The sequence below is a fragment of the Stegostoma tigrinum genome, chromosome 20, assembly GCF_030684315.1.
Source record: "Stegostoma tigrinum isolate sSteTig4 chromosome 20, sSteTig4.hap1, whole genome shotgun sequence".
Taxonomy (NCBI): Eukaryota; Metazoa; Chordata; class Chondrichthyes; order Orectolobiformes; family Stegostomatidae; genus Stegostoma; species Stegostoma tigrinum.
Genome location: NC_081373.1, coordinates 20,689,263 through 20,707,835, shown reverse-complemented (window position 1 = coordinate 20,707,835; position 18,573 = coordinate 20,689,263). Strand labels below are relative to the sequence as shown.

The window sequence follows — 18,573 nt, the reverse complement described above, 5'->3', positions numbered from 1 at the left end:
GGTTTAATTTCATTTCTTACTGATAAGGCTACCACATGCCCTCTGCCCACCTGCCTATCTTTTCAATAGGATGTATATCCTTGGATATTCAGCTCCCAATCCTGATTCCCTTGCAGCCATGTCTCCGTGATGCCCACCACGTCATATCTGCCATTTACTGGCAAACAATTTAAGCAATTGAAGCAATTACATAAAGCTGACTACATTTAAGCTCAGAAAGCAATGTATGGAGCTGGATGAACACAGCAGGCCAAGCAGCATTGATGCTGCTTAGCCTGCTGTGTTCATCCAGCTCCACACCTTGTTATCTTGGATTCTCCAGCATCTGCAACTTCTATTATCTCTTATACATTTATGCTCAGATGTGTAATAGCTCCAGGAAGAACCTATTTGCAGCTCTCATCCTTAAGCTGAAGTCTAACCTAAATTTAAAGTGCAGTGAAGACCAGAATCACATGCTGAGGGATGTACAGATGTTTGGGGCATCTGCCAAGGAAGCACAATGGGGAAAGGTCTTTTATCAATAGTACACTAAAATCAGCAGAACTCCACAGGCTGTATGCCTAATGAGCAATGTACTTTGTGAATTTCAAATTTAGTTAGGTTATATGTTTATAGCTTGAATAACTTTGAATCTGAGCTGAAGGCATTGCATCACAACAGGTACGGTTCAAGTTACACCACCACTCTGCTCCAGGAGCTGGTCATACCCCTTAAATGAGATCAATCAAATTTATGATAAGCAACAGCCCTACGTAACTGCAATTCAGGTATGGAGACTGAAGGGGTAGCTTTCGAGAAACCCTGGCCCTTGCAATTACCCAACAATCCATTCAGGCTGTGTGAATGACGGTGAGGACTGTTGGGATGATAAGAAAACTAACCCTGGGATCATAGTATACAAGAGGAATGGGAGACAGTATAATTAGGGGAAATAGGTGCCACTCCTTGCAGCCATGAGTGTTAGACTGAAGGCTGTGTTATCTGTAGGGTTCCAGGCTTAAAGACATCTCCTCAGAGTTAGAAAGGAACTCGAAGTGAAAGGACACGGAATTCAGTTATCACGACATTGTTGTTGCCAACAACATTGATAGGTCAAGAAATAAGGTTCTGCTGAAAGGATTCGTCCAGTTAGGAGCTAAATTATGAAGCAGAACCTGCACAATAATAAGCCTAGTAATACTACCTAAGCCATGGACAAGCTGGAAGAGAGTAAATAAAGCCAATATTGGTGTGGGAGGAATAATTTCCAGTTCTTGAGGTACTGGCATCAGCAGTGGGGTAGAAGGAAGTTGTACTGGTAGAACAGGCTTCATTCAAATTGAGCTAGAATTAGTAGGGGAGGTTCTGACAAGCTGGCCAGGGTGGTAGGCGTGGCAAGAACATTGGCTTACAAAGCCAAAGGATGTGACAATATTGCACGGTAGCTATTTGGTTAATGAAATAGGAGGGACAAAGCAAATAAGTATGATCTTACAGCCATTACAGAGAAATGTTCACAAGAAGATCAAAGCTGGTAAGTGAATTTTCAGGGAAATGTCTTTGTAATGAACTTTCTGAAAAGGAAAGGAAGATTTATTGGTTGGTTTTGTTAGTACAAATGGAATAAGTACGATAGCAAGAAATGCTTTTGGATAGGAACACATAGAAGGCAAATGTTCGGAGGTAAGAATAACAAGGGAAGAAGACACTGATGGGACTTGCCTATAGAACCCCAATAGCAGCCAAAGTGTAAGAGAGAGAATAAATGAGAAGATAATGAGTGCATGTAATAAAAGCAGCTCATTAAGTATTGGTGACTTTAATCTTCATATAGCTTGAGAAAAATCAAATATTAGAGGCAACTGCAAGGAAAAAAATGACAGAGCATAGTCAGAATCATTTTCTAGAACAATATGTTGTGGATCCAACTAGGGATTAGGCTATTTTAGATCCAGCTATGTATAATGAGACAGATCTTAGAGTAAAAAGCCCACAAGAAAACAATAACTGTACATGGTAGAATTCAGCATTCAGTTTGAGAGTGAGAAGCTTGAGTTGAAATGAATTATATTAAACATAAATAGGAAGAGTAACGGTAGCATTGGTTGGAGTAGACTGGGAAAGGAGTTTAGCAGAAAAGCTGGTTGAACAATTATTGATGTTTAAAAAAATAGTTCACTTCTCATAGCAAAGATATATGCCAATAAGAAAAGGATTTCAGAAGGAGATAACACAGCATGGTTAACCAAGGAAATTAAGGACAGTATAAACTTGAAAGAAAAAAATGTACAAAGTGACAAAGACAAGCAGTAAATGTGAGGATTGGGAATGTTTGGAAAAAAACAAAAATGACTAAAATAAGAGTGAGAAGATGGACTGAGAATATACTAGCAAATAAAATGAAAGCAAAATAATGTAGATGCTGGAAATCTGAAACAAACTGAATTCTGGAAATACTGAACTGACCTGGCAGCATCTATGCTGAGAGAAACTGAGTTAATGTTTTGACTCTTCTTTAGAAATATAAATATACTATAAGAGCTTTTTAAATATTTAAATAAAGAGAGAGGCCAAAATGAACATTGGGCCAAGAATGAGGTTAGGAAAGTAATAACGGTGAACCAGGAAATGGCGGAAGAATTGAATAAATCCTTTACAACAGGCTTCAGGTAGAGGCCACTAACAACATTCCAAAAAATACTAGATTAAAAAGTGGGGAGCAAAATAATACGTTGACTATTACTAGAGAAAAAGCACTAAGAAAATAAATGGGTCTAAAAGACAAAGAGTCCACTGCACCTGACAGGTTGCATTTTAGGATTTTAAAGGCAATAGCTACAGAGATAGTGACTGCACTGATGGAAATCTTCCCAAGAATCCTTAGATTCAGGAGTATTAACAGAGAATTGCAAAACTGCAAATGTAGCACTCTTGTTCAGAAAAGAAGGGAGACAGGAAGTAGGTACCCATTGACCAGTTAGCTTAACATCTGTCAATGTGATAAGGTTAAATGTAATGGTTGAGCATTTAGAAATTTTGTAACATAATAAAACAAAGTCAACATAGCTGTGGAATAGGGAATGAGGAGGAAATAATGAATGGCAAATTCATGAGAATTATTTGAAGTGGAGGGTGACAAGAAAGATAGATGAAGGGCAGCCAATAGATCTAATATTTAGAATTCCAAAACTTGTTCAAAAAGGTACCATGCATAAAGCTACTTAATAAGTTAATAGCCATGTTGTAGGGTATGTAGAGAGGATTAGCTAACTACTTGGGATAGGGACAGAGTTGGGAATGGTGAGGGGGGGGGTTGCATTTTTAGAATGCCAAGCTATAACTGGTGGGGAACCACAGGGACCAGTTCTGGATCCTCAATTTTTTGATTAAATAATCAATATACATTCAATGACTTAGATGAAGGAAATGAATTTGTCATCACCAAGTTTGTGGACACCACAAAAAAGAGTGGGAAGGCTATGGTGAAGATGACTCAAGGAGACGACAGAGGGATATGGATAGGTTCAGTGAATTGGCACAAACTTGGTTGATGACTTATATTATGTGGGAAAATATGGAGTTTTGCACCTTGGCAAGAATAGAGGAGCTGAATATTATTTATTTGGAAAAAACCTGCAGAAAGTTACAGTACTTAAGATTTAGTGGCCCTTGTGCATAAATCACCAAAAGCTAGCAGCCAAGTCGAGTATTAAAAATGGAAGGCAAATGATGACCCTTATTTCAAAAGAAATGTTGCACAAAAATACAGAGATCTTGCTAAAGGAATGGCAAGGCATTACTCAGATCACACCGAGAAAATTATGAACAGGTTTGGTCCCCTTAACTGAGGATAGATATACCGGCATCAGAGGCAGGCCAGAAAAGGTGCATTCGGTTGATTCCAGTTATGGAGGGATTTTGTTATGATGAGAGGTTGGGTAGATTGAGGCCGCGCTCATTGGAGTTTAGGAGAATGAGAGGTGATCTTATTGAAACATATAAGAATTTTAAGGGCCTTGGCAGGGTAGATGCTAAGAGTTTGTTTCCCCTTGTGGGAGAGTCTCAACCCCAGAGGGCATAATTTCAGAATAAAGGGTTGCACATATAAAACAGAAATGGCAATGAGTTTCTTCTGTCTGAGGGTTGTGAATCTGAGGAATTATTTACCATAGAGTGCTGTCAAGGCTGGGTCGTTAAGTGTATTAAAGGCTGAGATAGACAAATTTTAATTAGTGAGGGAATCCAGGATTATGGGGGAAAGACAGAAAAATCGATGTGAGGATTATCAGATCAACCATTGAATAACAGAGCAGACTTGGTGGGCTGAATGCTGAACATCTGCTGAACATATGGTGCAAAGTACTTTTACAAATTTTATGAATGAAGTATATTTCTATGAGAGAAAAGAAGGAGAACTCATTCTCTGGAAGATTCGTTTTTGAATCATACTGATCCTGATTGTATCAATGCCCAACTTTAGTGAAGTGAAACCACCATTACTGTAACGTAAATTCATTGGTGCAAAATAAAGTTATTCATTAAAAAAAATTACCTGAAATATTCTTGCAGGTTAAATATTTTAATTGTTCTAGTTTAACAAATTTTATCATGTTTTTAAAAATCATTGTTTAAGAGCAACATGAGAAATTTTATTAGCATTGCCAATGGAATGTTCCATACAACTATCGAAAGAAAACAAATGATGCAGCCCTGCACTTAAACTTGATCTCAAAACAAATATTTGGCAGCTCCTCTACCTAAACAATAAATTGGAATAATCATAAAAGCAATAAGTTTGGAAGGACCCTGGCGTTCTGATAACAATAAAGATACAGCTTGACATTTTGTGTTGATATTCCTTAACAATAAATGAACTTGTAGTTCAACCATTGTATATCTTTTAACTTTTTATACTCAGCAGAATGACTATTACTATTGAGCCATGGATTCCATCCTTTTTCTTGTCAATAATTTAGTCAAAATATAGTATTCTCGGGATGGATACATAATATGGTAAGTCCTCACTTAAAAGTGAAATTATGTCCCTTAAATCATGAAACTTCAACTTTAAGCGAATCATGGTTTCATATATGCACCAAGGTTAAAGAAACTTCATTATCTGAAGGATACATTAAAACATTATACTCTGTAACCTAAAGTATTTTACATTCCTAATGAAATAACTGTTAAAATCAAATACTTATATTTTATATTTTCAAATGCAACTTCTTAAATGCAGTACACATACTTCCTTATAAAGTAAGTTTAAGCAGCACAACTTTCAGTTTGAGTGATTTTATCAGAATAAGATATTTAACATTATAAATTAATCTGACAAGAATCAATCTCCTTCTCCAGGAAATAGATTTCCAATGTTTTGATATGGGAAACAAGAGTTAGACTTGGGGTTGGTAGCTGTGAAACAAAATGTCGTCTCCCCCACCTGATTCTAATACCCCAGCTTCCCTGTGACCCTGTGGGTATCCAGCTTCATCTGATCAATGCACACTGTAGCTAGCAGCTGGGCAATGATTGGAGTCCGCTTTTTGAAGACATTTTTTCTGTCTCTCCCCAAGTTCATAGAGGCCCCTATTGCTCCACAGATCAGATCAGAATGTGTATGAATCACTACCTCAGTCACAGTTACCTCTGGCATTGAGATGTATAAAATTTAAGAATCTATCCATGGCCCATTGACATTTTATGGCATTGCCATCACTGAATACCCCACCATCAATATCTTAGGGTTACCATTAACCAGTAACCAAACTGGGCTAGCCATGTAAATATAGTGGCTACAACTACAGGTTAGGGGCTGTGAAACTTTCAGCAAGTAACTCATCTCCTGGCTCCTCCAAAGCCTGTCCACCATCTACAAAGCACAAATCAGGAGTCTCATGGAGTATTCACCAATTGCCTGGATAGATGCAGCTCTATCAACACTCAAGAAGCTTGACATAATCCAAGACAAGGCATCCCATTTGGTTGGCATCACATTCACTCTGTCTGCGACTAACAATCAGTAGCAACAGTGTGTATCATCCACAAGATGTGTGCAGAAGTTCACCAAGCTCTTTAGGCAGCACTTAGTTAATCCACGACCACTACCATCTAGAGGACAAGGGCAGCAGATACATGGAAATACCACCACCTGGAAGTTCCCCTTCAAGCTGCAAGAAGAGTCATCCAGACTCGAAGTGTCAGCTTTCTCTCTCTCTCCATGGATTCTGTCTGACTAGCTGTGATCTCCAGCATTTTTTGTTTTCACTACAGATTCCAGCATCTGCAGTAATTTGCTCCCATCAGTAGACACATGCCCATACAGTGAAGGCAAAACATACTTGAGAGTTCAGTGTTCCTACCAACCCTTAGGTATGAACCTGTTGCGTGCATTCCAACTCCAAGAACTCCTGGCCATTTCATACAAGCTGAATGCCACTAATACCTGTGATTCAGTAATAATGTTGTTAACCTGGAAAAATGGAGGCTAGTTCCCACTTTGACTTGATTTGTAGAACATTGCCTAGGGATAAAGATGGGGAGCTTTAGAATATTCAAGGTTTCATTTGCAGTTATACAGAGACTCACACAAAGAGATGATTGATAGTAGCAAACATATATTTACAAATGTGTTAGCTATGGAGGAGAGTACTTTCAATCATTTTGCTTGAACGGAAAACAGAGTTAGTGGTATTATCACAATTCTGGTCTCCCTGCTATAAGAAAGATGTTATGAAACTTAAGGGTTCAGAAAAGATTGACAAGGATTTTGCAGGATTGGAGGGTTTGAGCGAGAGGGAGAGGGTATATAATCTGGGGCTATTTTCCCTGGAACATTGGAGGCTGAGAGGTGATCTTGTAGAAGCTTATAAAATTATAAGGGGCATAGATGGGGTGAATAGCCAATGTCTATTCCCCAGGGTAGGAGAGTCCAAAACTAGAGGGCATAGGTTTAAGGTGAGAGAGAAAAAGAATTAAAGGGACTGAAGGGCCAACTTTTTCATGCAGTGGATGGTGCATGCATTTGTGAGCTGCCGTAAGAAGCCTGGAGGCTGGTACAATTACAACATTTAAAAGGCATCTGGATGCATATATGAATAGGAAGAGTTTAGAAGGATATGGGCCAAATGCTGGCAAATGAGATTAGATTAATTTAGGATATCTGGTCAGGACAGATGAGTTGAACTGGAGGTCTGTTTCCATGCTGTACAGCTCTATGAGTCTATGACTCTATCACGCAACGTCAGATACAAAGAAAAGCTTAATGTTATACCAATCCACATTCCTGTTTGATTTTCAGATTTCTATTTGGTTACCTAATTGCAAATTTGGAACTTTTTTTTTCCATATCATCTTGCTTCTTTTTGGATCTCAGTTAAGTCGGAACATCCTCCACGCATGCTACCTTTGAAATCGACTGTCCTATCTCCTTTTTGCCCTTCAAACAGTCTCTTTAAACTTGTGTACATTGTTTTATCAGTGTACCAACTTATCTTTATGTCAATTCCTTACATTTTCTTCCAGAATTATGCGTATTACAACTATGCATTATTTATCTTAGTTTAATCATAAGTTTTACAAACAGTTATATAAATCAGAAGGCAAAATTACAAAATATAAGAAAATAATGAAATGGAATATTTTCTAAATCAAAGATTACTTTGATTTTCCTCGTCTCTGATATTATGTTGATTCATCCTTTAGTTTTGTTAGATATGGGATCTCATCTATATCCCCCATATTAATCCCCATTTCAAATAAGTACCACAATTGATGACCGTCTTTATATTTCCCACCTTCCCAATAGAAACACATCTGTAATGATATATCTTTGCATTAAATGATATACAGCAAAAGCAGGTATATAAATTAGATTGCAGATCAGACATAAACTCCTTGAAAGGCGGAACAGGCTTGCAGAAAAAATCCTGGTCTATAGACCTCTGTTCCTCTCCCTTCGGAATAGTCCAATCCTCTGACTCCAGTCTCTTGTGTATTTGTCCCTCATTTCACCCATCATCAAACCCAAACACAAACACTGGTGGCAGAATCTATTTCATCAACCAATTGTTTGGCCACCCCTTTTAATCTGTCTCTTCCTGACTCAATGCCATTTTCCTCACATCTTACTTTAGCCATGTTAGATTAACATAAGTTGTTTTATTGGCACAGTTAGAAAATGAGATTTCAACACTAGATGGAAACCATGCAGAAAATGTTAATACTGCTGAGGACTGGACGAGGTAACAAAATAATGAACTATTGAAAGGTATTTTTCTGAAATGAAAATAGCTATCACTAAATGAAACATTTCACTCTTAGATTTTACTGTATTTGTAGTGAGATAAATGTAAATTAGAGTTAAAGCAATATCTATAAATTTAAAATGCCCTTTAATGTTGCATCTGTTTAAGTCACCTTATTACTTCACTGATAAGGAATATGAACAGAACAACAAATGTTAATATCAAAATACCTGTTTCCAATCATCTTGTAAAATAATGGAAGATTGTACTCATAAAACTGCTTGGTATTGTTTGAAGTTGCTCCAAGAACTAATTTGTCATCTGCCTACTTCGCACGCACAAAAATAGCATGAATGTTGCAAAGTAAACATGAACAGGTCTTGTGTGTATATATATTCCTTTGTGTGTGCCCATCACATGAGCAATTATTAATCACTCTCACGCCAGGACAATTGCTGAAGTAAGTCAGAATTCCTGCGTATGATTCCCAAAAGCATTATTTTTAATCAAAATAAAATGTTAATGTTTTCTTGTAAATTTCATCTTAGATGCTGTGGATTATAATTGCAGCAGTTACTTTGGGCAATGCAGTGGAAGGTAAGAACAGAACAATACAGAACAATATCAGGTTGTTGTCAACTGTGTGCAGCAAGAAAACTAACACTTTATTTGCAGGTTTGCAACTCAGAAAATGCTGCAATTCTGATTTTTTTTGCTCTTCCCTCTGTTTCTCTTCCCAACTATATGTGCCGCACATCAATTTCATATTTGTTTTTCACTTGTATTTGATAGTTTTGACAAACGTTGGATGTATTGAGCCAGTAGATGGAGAGGTTTGATCAGCTGTTAAGCTGGTATGGAAGTTGGGCTTATCATTTCAGAAAATCTCTCTTCAGCAGGACTCCCCGACCCATTGCTGCCTCTGAATAATCTTGGTGGAGATGGGCTCTAAATGGCACTGGTTATCCACTCAGCAGCTTCACAAATAAGTGTTTTCTAAGCAAATTGGTCACACTGCCAGTATTATGTGGTTAGTAGGTCCTCATTGAGAAAAAAGCCCTTGGCACTGCAGGTGGTGAAAGTCCCAGCTGAGGCCATAGGTCTTAACCTGCCAAAAGATGGTGTGGCAGCTGTTGTCACAGTTTCTTTTTTCAAGCATATGCAAGATTTTGAGCCCCCCTCATGTGTGACAGCATCCGTGTCTCCCACTGGCGCAGCTGACCCAGGGAATTCACATTGACCTGTCTGCCCGATCCACGCAGTCCCCTCCTGAATTAGACAAGCCTCCGGGGATGACAGATAGGCAAACCTTATAAATGATTGGGGTTAAGACTCAAAAAGCAGGGCCCTGGATGCATTCTCTCTGCCCTGTGGAGCAGCATGTGGCTAAGGAGAAAGCAGCTGTTGGTGTCAGTGTTGCTTCTCCTCTTGGAGAGGAGATAAAACTGCCCCTGTGCTGTGCTCAGCAGGCAACAAGGAAGTGTCGATCAAGGTGACAAGGCCCAAGAAGTAACTTCAGAAAGTCCAGAATTCACATTTGAAGAGTGAAATCAGCTTTTCGGTACAAATGCTATGAGCACCAGACTTAGCTGTAAGGGAACCATTCTGTTTAAAGGATTTTTCCTAAATCAATGGCTCCCCAATGTATTCTTGCCTTATTGACTAAGGCAAGTTTCACACAATTCAAGATTCTCTGTTCTACAGCTGTGAAAGCCGGAATAGAGGTTAAAGATTTAATGAATTGATTGCTTAAATATTTCAGTGCCCGATTTGACAACTTGTCTCCAAACGAAAGAAACCTTTAAGTGGGAAGGATGAAGTCAGGTTTCCAGCTTCCTGAAAATTTTCAGACAGCCCCAAGCCACAGTTCAATTCACTCCCATTTAACTATTAAAGTTCAGTCCAATGTTGCAAGATTCAATGTCAAGCAGTTTTTAATTTCTGCATCATCTCACATATGGGAGCTAGTTCTTATAATTAGCTGAGGAGCTGCAGAACAGGAGGAGGCATTGATGCTAATGAATTGTGATTAGTAGTCACCATTAATCAATGCCTTGAGGTGGAATTTAGCATTGTACTTCTTCCAGCACAATATCATTGTTTGCAGAGTTGCATACTTTTTATTCACTAATTATCAGCATTCATTGCTCATCCCTAATTGCCTGGGAAAAAGTAGTGGTGACCTGCCTTCTTGAACTGCTGCAGTCCTTGGGACATAGCTACACATACAATGCTGTTCAAAGAATCATGGGATCTGTACAGTGTGAAAGCAGGCCAATTGGCCCATTGAGTTCACACCGACCCTCTGAAGAGCATCCCACCCAGACTGATGCCCTACTTTACCCCTGTAGCCTAAATGCTCATGACAAACCAACCTAGCTAGCCTGGACACTAAGGACAATTTATCATGGCCAATCCACCTAACCTGCACATCTTTGGACGGTGGGAGGAAACTAGAGCACCTAGAGAAAACCCTCGCAGACACAGGGAGAATGTACAAACTCCAGATATACAGTTGCCCGAGAGTCGAATCAAGCCAAGGTCCCTAGTGCTGTGAGACAGCAGTGGTAACTATTGAGCCACCGTGACATCCATGGCTAGAAAGAGAGTTCAAGGATTTTGACACAATATCAGTGAAGGAACGGCACTACAGATCCAAGTCAAGATGGTGTGACGCTAGGAAAGGAACCCGCAAGAGAGGTGCTCCCACATATCTGCTTGCCCATGTTTCTAGGAGTCTTGGTGATTTGCTATGATGCTACATACAGATGGTATACACAACTGTCATGTGCATTAGTGCTAAAGGGGGTGAATATTGAGAGTGGTGGACAGGCTACTTTATCCTGATTGGTGTCAAGCTTCTAGAGTGTTGTTGGAGCTACATTCATTTAGGCAAGTGGGGAGTATTTGATCACAATCCTGAGTTGTATTTTGTAGATGGTGGACAGGCTTTAGTGTGACAGGAAGGAAGATAGCTGCCTCAGAATTCCTAATCACTTTGCTTAAGCCACAACATTTACAGGACTGGTGGAGTGTTCAGCAATGGCTTTGCATCTGAATGTCAAGGGAAATGGTTAGATTCTCTCCTTTTGAGATGGCCACTGCTTGGCACTTGTGTGTGCAATGTTACTTGCCACATATCGGATATTGTCCAATTCATGCTGCATTTGAAAATGGACTGCTTCAGCATCTGAGGCAAGGCAATGTGCTGAACATTGTGCAATAATCAGTAAACACCCATGATTCTGACCTAATGATGGAGGGAAGGCCATTGATGAAGCAATTGAAACACCTGAGGATGATCGGGCATAGGATACTACCCTGACATAATAATTACCACAGTTATCTGCTCCTACTGCCTATTGGGAGTTTAACTGAAAGGCCCAGTGGACAACTGTCAATTCATAACATTTCTTTCTCGGCATCTCCTTGACCAAGGCTTTCAATGCAGAATCAGTAAATCTTGGAGCATATTCTTTACCAGATTGTGCTATCATTCATTGTTCTTCTTGCTCATACTGTCTTCTGCTGCCAATTCCAGCATTTCTCCCATCTTCCCCTATCATTGCTATCGCCTCTGCCGAAGTAACAGATACTCATTATTCAACTGATGTATCAGACTGTCTGAAGTGGAACTTGAAACCATAGCATTCAAAGAGGCAAGAATTCTTCCTCTCAGCCAAGGTTGACACAAAAAGGAAGCAGATAGTTGTAGTGCTTTCATCAAAGCAACATTTCTATCTTACAATTTTATTTGTATTTACAATTTCCAAAGTTGGCAGGTTCCTTTTTCTATTCAATTGCACTTTCTACTCATTAATGTCATGTTTAGTATAAGCCATGCAAGTGAAAAGATAAACTATATCCATTAATAAACCCTGATTTGGGAAAATTGCTTTGAAACTTATTTCTGTTCACAGCTGCTGAAATCTGCTATAATAGACTCGGATGCTTCACAGATGATGTTCCATGGGGTGGAACAGAGCAAAGACCAATTAAGAAGCTACCATGGTCCCCAGAGGATATTAATACACGGTTTTTGCTCTGGACAAGAAAAAATATGGCAACGTTTCAGGTAGTTGGAATTTACGTTTTTTAATGGCTTGGAATCCAAATGTCGTATCATCAAAGTTGGTGGATGGCACATTTTAAGTGCCATAAAAAGGCTATGAGTCTCTTGTCAACGGGCTGGATTTTCCAGGAAATCTGATGGCTTCATTGATATGAGAGCCTGGTAGATTCTAGAAATAATGCTTTTAGGTGTATGTCCTAGATCTGGTATGACTACTCAAAGAGCTTCAGTGATTGAAGATCTGTCTATCCTGCAGTGCCCCAGATTCCTCCCCCAAGCAGGTTTCTAATTTCCTTGCTCCAAGGCTCTGGTATTCCCCTAACCATGAACCCATGAGCCATTCTCAGTCCCTCAACTTCAACCTCCTTCTGCCCACCCACCTCATCTGTCTTAAAAACCTCCTTCTGCAACCTCCCACAAGCATCAAGCCAGTCAAATTTTCTACCCTCCCCTTATCTGCAGCCGTCATCAATTGACTCCATGCCTGATGGAAAGTCAAGCCTGTCAATCAGGCTCACCTTTGCATGGGAAAGTATTTGGCCATGTCATAGACATTCTGCAAATTTAACACTGCATATTGTGTGGGAAGTTTCAAATCACCATGTACTCCCAACATTCTGAATTACCTTACGCTGACCTGCTCTCTGAGGGTCAGGTAAACCAAACTTCAGCTTGATCAATGGGAGAAGGGGAAAGAATCAAGCAACGTAGCTACTGTGGGAAACTCTTCAATCAAATGACCTGAAAAATGATTGATTGAAAATTGTTGGTTGATTGGCAAGTTTGTGACTGGAATAAGACAGAGATATAAAAAGAACTAGAGTGAAAATAGTTGGGCTGAGTCGAAAAATTGTTTGAAAGAGTATATAAAAAATAGAAAAAGGAGAACAAAATAAGTTATAAAAACATTCAATGTCAAAACAGAAGTAAAATACTTGGTTGGAACTGACAGTTATGTAGGGAGATAGTCATTTAAACCTGTCAGGGAGCATGTCCACCACCTTTCTAATGAATACTTTGCATGCCCACTCCCAACTCAGTCCCAATAAGGGAGTGAGTAAGTTGCCTAGGGGTTAAATCAGTTTGTGGCCAATCATTGTCCACTTAAGGCCCTCTGTCTGCCTCCACTCCTGAGTAAGGGGGAAAAGTCATATTTTTTACCCAAGTTATTACAAACAAAACAGAAGGGAGGGAGGGAATTATTTGAGGGCACCCCTTCTAAGAAGATACCCACCCCATGCCTTTGTGCTTTTTCATCTAGGCTCTAAATCTAGTCTCCCAGGTGTGGCTCAGCTTTTAATGCCCCTAAAACTCAGAACCAGACAATCTAGCTGTCAGCTCTCAAGGATAGGATTTGATTCCTTTTGAAGGGCCCAAGTCCAACCCTTGGCCTGTTAAGTACACCCACAGTATGTTATGGCTGCAACACAGTCATTTTTAAAACTGATCAACTTTTCTTCCAAGGGGCAAGCAGTATGCTCCTCAGTAAAGTCCACCCCACCAAGAATGTCCAATTGAAAAGAAAATAAAATCATCCCACAATCAGGCCAGAAGCAACAAAATGTACAGTGATAGAATAGGCTTAATTTGGACCAGAACAGTGAGTCAGAGCTATTCCTATATCAGCTAAGAATGGACAAATGATACAGTACTTGGGAGCTGACCAAGAACTGAGGAGAATTGTTTTGAATAAAAAGGCACACCCGATAAATAACTGGAGTAAGGAAAGGAAGTGAATACCAAAGAAGGATAATCAGCCTGAAAAAGGAAAAGTCATAAATAGGTTAGACTTATGAACAAAAATAACAGAAGGTAATGAAGTAAAGAGACAGAAATATATTGCGAGAAGTTTCCTCTGTGTACCTCACATGACAGAAAGTCGTTAATCTGCGTGTACACTGATCTCCACGCCCACCCACAACTAAAACAGACATTGAGAAAGTCACGGATGAGAGAAACTGAGTGAGCTCAAAACCAAAAATAAAAGCAGCTCAATTGGAAACCCCATGAGGCGTCATGAAGGGCAGAAAATGTTAATGCATTTAAAGATGATGAGAAAGGGAAGAAAACAAACAGATGCATCAATGCTGAGAAAAAAAACAAGAAACCAGGACATTAAAGGAAAAGCAAAACATCATAGGATTAAAATCGAAAGATTGAAAATTGTAATGTAAATAATAGGAGTTGGCAGGCTTACAGTGATATTGTTGAGAAGACAAACAATTAGACTCTATTGAATCACACTGTACCGTTACTTGTTAGAACATGGCAGTGAAGAGAATGGTGGGGCCCCATGAGACTTTGCACAGCGTGGTTTGGATTGAATATAATCAAAGTACTTCGGTTGCCTCTTTTTTAATCCTCCTGAATGTTTTCTAGTCAGCGTTACTGTTTGACCAACTGATTCTGAGAGAAAGGAGTAAAACTGAAAAGAAAAAGAAACGGAAACATACTTGTAAACAGAAATCTTGAAAGCTTTGTCTAAGAAATCATGGATATGATTTGACACCTTTATGAACTCCATTCTTATCGTGTTGGACACTGTTAGATTTCATAGAAGATGTGAATCTTGAATAAACAGTACAAGCTGTTGTTAATGTCTTAGAGTGCTCTTTAGTTTGATTTAATTTTCAAATGATTTAATGTCTTTAGGTGCTTGAGGGTTGTTTAGATCATTTGGCTGGGCAGTAGATTTGCAATGCAGAGTAACTCCAACAGCATGGGTACACGCTGGCTGAGATAACAACAAAAACTCTCCATCTCAACTTTTCCCCTTACCTGAGGTATGGTATCCTCAGGTTAAACCATCATCAGTTGACCTGCTCTAATGAGAGACTTATGGCAATGTTACTTTTACCCCATGGCTAAAATCCAGACATTCAGCCTTAAGGAATCAAAACGTCAGATGATTGAAATGAATGTAGAAAAACATCAAAGAACGATTTTTTTAAACAAAAGATCTTTGCCCTGACCTATACTTTTAACAGTATTTATACAGTTTTGCTGTGATGATTTATTCTAAATCATTTTTCTTGCTCTACAACCTTATATCACCATTACATTGTGGACTGGGGTGGACAAGGTCAGAAGTCACATGACACCAGGTAATAGTCCAACAGGTTTATTTGAAATCATAAGTTTCATCTGATGAAGCAGCAGTGATCCAAAATCTTGTGATTTCAAATAAACCTGTTGGACTATAACCTAGCGTTGTGTGACTTCTGACCTTGTTCAGCTTTATATTTACTATTTAAATCCTATAGTGAGACTGAAATGCTCAAACATCTGAATCAGAAGCAAGAGTGATACTACATTGCTGAGTCTAATATCTGGATGCACATTGTACAGGCAGAAAAATTTGTGAGCTAGCGATAATCCAAAATTTAAATTGTCACTCAGAAATCAATCATGTTATGTGATAGCTTTAATCAGTAATTAAAATGACAGTGATGTTTTACAAGGAAGCCCTTGTTTGAGCTAGCCCTCCATTGTATATTTATTACACTAAAATTTTTATTGCAACTTATGAATTTCACATGGAACAGTCTATCTGCTGCAGTGAAAATTACTCTACTTATGTGCTACGTAAGTACTTAATAACAAAAGAATGTGAGCAAGAGTATGGTAATACTATCATGCGTCAAGAAAGCATAAACATTAAGAATATGAGAACTGTACTGTTAGATTTTCTACTAAGATAGTGTAGCTGCTTTAATAATTTTATTTGTGACTGCAATTACAGTGTTATTTACAGAGATACTTTCTGTACAGGAAATTACTGGAATAAATCCTTCAACAATCGCAAATTCTAATTTTGACCGGACGAAAAAAACTCGTTTCGTAATTCATGGGTATATAGACAAAGGAGAAGAATCTTGGCTCTCTGACATGTGCAAGGTATTGGCTGCAACAAATATGAAAACAAATTGTACTCATGTTAATATCAACTTAAAATTTTAACAGAAATGAAGATAAATCCACTTCTCAGTTAATTAAATATGTAAGTTTGACCCTTACTCTTCAAAGCTTTCTTCTCCTTTGACAATCTCCCCTTCGTCAAGCTTCAAACTCCTTGTCTATCCTTTAAAATCATTGTCATTAATCAAAGCTTTAAGCACCACCCTTGTTTCTCACTGAGATATCCTCAGTCCTTTCCTCCATCAGCCTTTGAATTGAGCAACTTCTCATTTTCAATAACTTCAATTTCTGCCTCAGCTCCCCTTTGGCTTCACACCTTTTAATGTACTGCTTTGCTATTCTTCCTAAGTTTCTTCTATCATGTAAATATCCATCCCTACGGTCACGACAGGCCTCTCATCCATGGCATTTCCTTTGGCCTGTTTGTTCCCGTGATCTTGATCACTGATGACCCACAACTCCCAACCCTTTTCCAATCCATATTCCTCTCTAAATCCCATATAGCTGCACTATTAAGTTGACAACAGCCTCGTCAATGGCTCCAGTTTTTCTCAACATGTTTATAGCTGTCAAACTACTCAAACATCTTTCAAGTCCCACCCCTAATGCCTATGTTACTAACAAAATCCTGTTTTCTTTAGTACAAAATGACTTAAGTTCGGGACTCCTGAAAGTTTCTGGCATAAAAGCAGTTGAACCGTTCACCAGATGAGGCTGGACTATATTAAACATTATCACGGTTCTCTATCCTCTGTCAAAACCATGCACTCTCAAAAGATAATGAAAGAAAAGCAAAGATAAAATGGATTCTGCTCACTTCTGCCACCTTTCTGTATTAACATGCCTCTACAGCTCATCCCTCCCCAGTCTCCAAACAAGTTTTAGGAAATCATGAAATTTTCTGTTTTGAAGCAGCTGCTCCTCCCTTTCTCTTGACCATTAAACAAAATTCCCTTATTTCTCATGGGCTCTGCCTTCCACAGCCTTGAACCCATTTTTGTTTCTCATTTGAGATAATGGGAACTGCAGATGCTGGAGATTCCAAGATAATAAAATGTGAGGCTGGATGAACACAGCAGGCCAAGCAGCATCTCAGGAGCACAAAAGCTGACGTTTCGGGCCTAGACCCTTCATCAGAGAGGGGGATGGGGGGAGGGAACTGGAATAAATAGGGAGAGAGGGGGAGGCGGACCGAAGATGGAGAGTAAAGAAGATAGGTGGAGAGGGTGTAGGTGGGGAGGTAGGGAGGGGATAGGTCAGTCCAGGGAAGACAGACAGGTCAAGGAGGTGGGATGAGGTTAGTAGGTAGCTGGGGGTGCGGCTTGGGGTGGGAGGAAGGGATGGGTGAGAGGAAGAACCGGTTAGGGAGGCAGAGACAGGTTGGACTGGTTTTGGGATGCAGTGGGTGGGGGGGAAGAGCTGGGCTGGTTGTGTGGTGCAGTGGGGGGAGGGGATGCACTGGGCTGGTTTAGGGATGCAGTAGGGGAAGGGGAGATTTTGAAACTGGTGAAGTCCACATTGATACCATATGGCTGCAGGGTTCCCAGGCGGAATATGAGTTGCTGTTCCTGCAACCTTCGGGTGGCATCATTGTGGCAGTGCAGGAGGCCCATGATGGACATGTCATCAAGAGAATGGGAGGGGGAGTGGAAATGGTTTGCGACTGGGAGGTGCAGTTGTTTGTTGCGAACTGAGCGGAGGTGTTCTGCAAAGCGGTCCCCAAGCCTCCGCTTGGTTTCCCCAATGTAGAGGAAGCCGCACCGGGTACAGTGGATGCAGTATACCACATTGGCAGATGTGCAGGTGAACCTCTGCTTAATGTGGAATGTCATCTGGGGCCTGGGATGGGGGTGAGGGAGGAGGTGTGGGGACAAGTGTAGCATTTCCTGCGGTTGCAGGGGAAGGTGTCGGGTGTGGTGGGGTTGGAGGGCAGTGTGGAGCGAACAAGGGAGTCACGGAGAGAGTGGTCTCTCCGGAAAGCAGACAGGGGAGGGGATGGAAAAATGTCTTGGGTGGTGGGGTCGGATTGTAAATGGCGGAAGTGTCGGAGGATGATGCGTTGTATCCGGAGGTTGGTAGGGTGGTGTGTGAGAACGAGGGGGATCCTCTTGGGGCGGTTGTGGCGGGGGCGGGGTGTGAGGGATGTGTCGCGGGAAATGCGGGAGACGCGGTCAAGGGCGTTCTCAATCACCGTGGGGGGAAAGTTGCGGTCCTTAAAGAACTTGGACATCTGGGATGTGCGGGAGTGGAATGTCTTATCGTGGGAGCAGATGCGGCGGAGGCGGAGGAATTGGGAATAGGGGATGGAATTTTTGCAGGAGGGTGGGTGGGAGGAGGTGTATTCTAGGTAGCTGT

At 40.1% G+C, this 18,573-nt stretch overlaps 1 protein-coding gene across 2 annotated transcripts in view; it reads left to right on the top strand.

Moving 5' to 3' along the window:
* The window catches only part of LOC125461862 (pancreatic lipase-related protein 2-like), a 58,231-nt gene that overhangs the window by 24,512 nt on the left and 15,146 nt on the right, over positions 1-18,573 (top strand). Inside the window, exons 1-4 of one of the 2 annotated variants that reach the window (XM_048551155.2) lie at positions 8,640-8,688; positions 8,777-8,825; positions 12,149-12,303; positions 16,072-16,197. In XM_048551155.2, the coding sequence (XP_048407112.1) occupies positions 8,777-8,825; positions 12,149-12,303; positions 16,072-16,197 (330 nt within the window). In that variant the 5' untranslated portion in view covers positions 8,640-8,688. Of the gene's footprint in view, positions 1-8,639; positions 8,689-8,776; positions 8,826-12,148; positions 12,304-16,071; positions 16,198-18,573 lie in introns of those variants that run through there. The other variant, XM_059652910.1, reaches the window with a different exon arrangement.